The sequence below is a fragment of the Cyprinodon variegatus genome, unplaced genomic scaffold (assembly GCF_000732505.1).
Source record: "Cyprinodon variegatus isolate N-32 unplaced genomic scaffold, C_variegatus-1.0 Scaffold1049, whole genome shotgun sequence".
NCBI lineage: Eukaryota > Metazoa > Chordata > Actinopteri > Cyprinodontiformes > Cyprinodontidae > Cyprinodon > Cyprinodon variegatus.
This window is the reverse complement of record NW_015151502.1, coordinates 26,918-29,252: the sequence shown is the minus strand read 5'-3', so window position 1 is coordinate 29,252 and position 2,335 is coordinate 26,918. Positions and strand designations below refer to the sequence as shown.

The 2,335-nt window shown below is 39.3% G+C and overlaps 2 protein-coding genes across 2 annotated transcripts in view; both read right to left on the bottom strand.

Moving 5' to 3' along the window:
• The window catches only part of LOC107101061 (histone H2B-like), a 512-nt gene extending 342 nt beyond the window's left edge, over positions 1-170 (bottom strand). Inside the window, exon 1 of the mRNA XM_015399818.1 lies at positions 8-170. Within this exon, the coding sequence (XP_015255304.1) occupies positions 8-161 (154 nt within the window). The 5' untranslated portion in view covers positions 162-170. The remainder of the gene's footprint in view (positions 1-7) is intronic.
• A 926-nt stretch (positions 171-1,096) lies between these two features.
• On the bottom strand, positions 1,097-1,469 carry LOC107101064 (histone H4). Its single transcript, XM_015399822.1, has one exon. The coding sequence runs from the start codon at positions 1,433-1,435 to the stop codon at positions 1,124-1,126; it is 312 nt and encodes a 103-aa protein (XP_015255308.1). The 5' UTR covers positions 1,436-1,469; the 3' UTR covers positions 1,097-1,123.
• Between the last annotated feature and the right edge of the window lie 866 nt (positions 1,470-2,335).

Here is a 2,335-nt window from a genome sequence, read left to right as displayed (position 1 = left end):
GAGATGCCGGTGTCAGGATGGACCTGCTTCAGCACCTTGTACACGTAGATGGCGTAGCTCTCCTTCCTGCTCCTCTTCCTCTTCTTGCCTCCTTTAGCGGCGCTCTTGGTCACGGCTTTCTTGGAGCCCTTCTTAGGGGCGGACTTGGCGGGTTCAGGCATGTTGATCCACTCGAGTTGAAGCAACGAATGAGCTTCAGGGGAGGACAAGCTGTTCTTATACAGCAGCCATGGAGAAAGAACTACAGCAGCACTTGGCTGTGATTGGATGAGCCGCTCAGTCTGGGTGGAGCTGGAGAACAAACCACGTGACTTTTTCAAATGTTGCGCTCAGTGGGACAATAGAGGGGAAAGAAAGGCGGGAAACACCCAGGAAAGAATAATAACTGTGATGCTTTATGAAGATATTTTCTCACCAAAGTGAATATTCGAGCTGTAAATGAAGAAAATGATAAAATCAGAAAAAGAATCAGTGATATAAAGGTTCATAAAATCAAATATTTTCAGGTCAGGTGAAAACAAGTTTCAGCTTTAATGATTTTCCACTCCTTCTGTAGTTCAGGTAGATGTTTGGATTTTAATTGATTGAGCTTCAGGAAGTTTATACATTAAAGACCTAAACTTATAATGTAAAGCAGTCAGAATAAAGATTATATTACATAATTTGTCTAAACTGCTAGGAATTAAAGTAAATATGTTGGCAGTTGAAATAAAAGGAAAAGAATAATGTCTTGGTGAATAATTTTATCTTATTTGGAGCCTTTAATAAAGGAGACTTCAATCTGGTTTCAATGGATATAATACTTGATTAAATGGAGCCAAATCCTGTCCTCGCTGAAGATAAATGTTTCCCTTACATTGGTGTAACAATAGATGCCAGTTGAGGAAAAATTATTTAATTTAAAGTGATAAAAAGTTTCAGTTTTAATAAGATTCCACCCATTCCATAGTTTAGATGGTTATAATCCAGCTTAAGAAGTATGTTATACACTTTTAAATAAACGGGGCATGCAACAGTATTTAATTCTTGATTCAGTACACAATGCAACCATGATTAAATGCAAATCTGCCANGGTTGGCGGCCCTGAAAAGGACCTTTGTTTAGTTTAGAGAAGCGGCTCAGTTTAACCTCCAAAGCCGTACAGGGTGCGGCCCTGCCTCTTCAGAGCGTACACCACATCCATGGCGGTCACAGTCTTCCTCTTAGCGTGCTCGGTGTAGGTGACGGCGTCCCGGATGACGTTCTCCAGGAAGACCTTCAGCACACCGCGGGTCTCCTCGTAGATGAGACCGGAGATGCGCTTTACTCCACCGCGGCGAGCCAGACGGCGGATAGCGGGCTTAGTGATTCCCTGGATGTTATCACGGAGAACTTTACGGTGACGCTTAGCGCCTCCTTTACCGAGTCCCTTACCTCCCTTTCCTCTGCCGCTCATTCTGTCTACCTCTGTTAAGTAACAAAGAGAAAAATGGCGTCCAGCTGCTGCAGCTGGCCTTTGTCTATGAACTGCGGACGTAGAAGGAGCCGTAAACAGCTGTAGGAAGCGGTTTAAAAAAATGTCTGTATTTGTTATATTAATCCTTTTATTGTAAATTACGCATTAAAGAGCAGTGTAATCGATGTGTGGCATGTTATATTTCATATATCAATAAAAATTATCTCAGTTTAAAATACATTTGATATCCTTTACATATGGTATGTAATGTGGAAGTGTAATGGGGAAACTGAATGTTTTGTGGATATGGTTGCTTATTAACTTTCCATTAATGATAATTTTTAGGGGTTCTGATATATTTGTTTAACAAACCTAAGGGTGTAACTTTGCGATAAAAGATGATGGGGAGGCTCTAAAGATGGTGGCTGATGGATCTGCAGTTACTTAACCTGAACGTTTTCAATAGGGTTTGTATTTCCCAAAAATTAGCTCAAACATGTATTTATTGAATACTTTACTATTGTTGATAACACAAGAGTACCAAAATACTTTTTTTTTATATTTACAGTTACAGACAGATGCCTGCCTTTAGTGCATTATTTACAAAGGGCACAAAAACATGAATGTATAAAAAATGAATAACAGCCAAAACCAATGCCAACATCAATAGATCATTCATCCCTAGTATGGACACAGCTTCAGTTATTATAGCGTTGCATATTTTTTCTTGTAAATTTAGAGATATATTTTATTGCATGGTGGATATCCCAGTCAATCTGTCTCATTTAACAATATGATGCCAGAGAAAATAATTTAAGAGATCTAGAAGCTCTGCAGTCTAAATCTCTGTTCAGATATATGTTAATTTAATTCTGTAACTCTGTAATGGTCCAGAAGCCC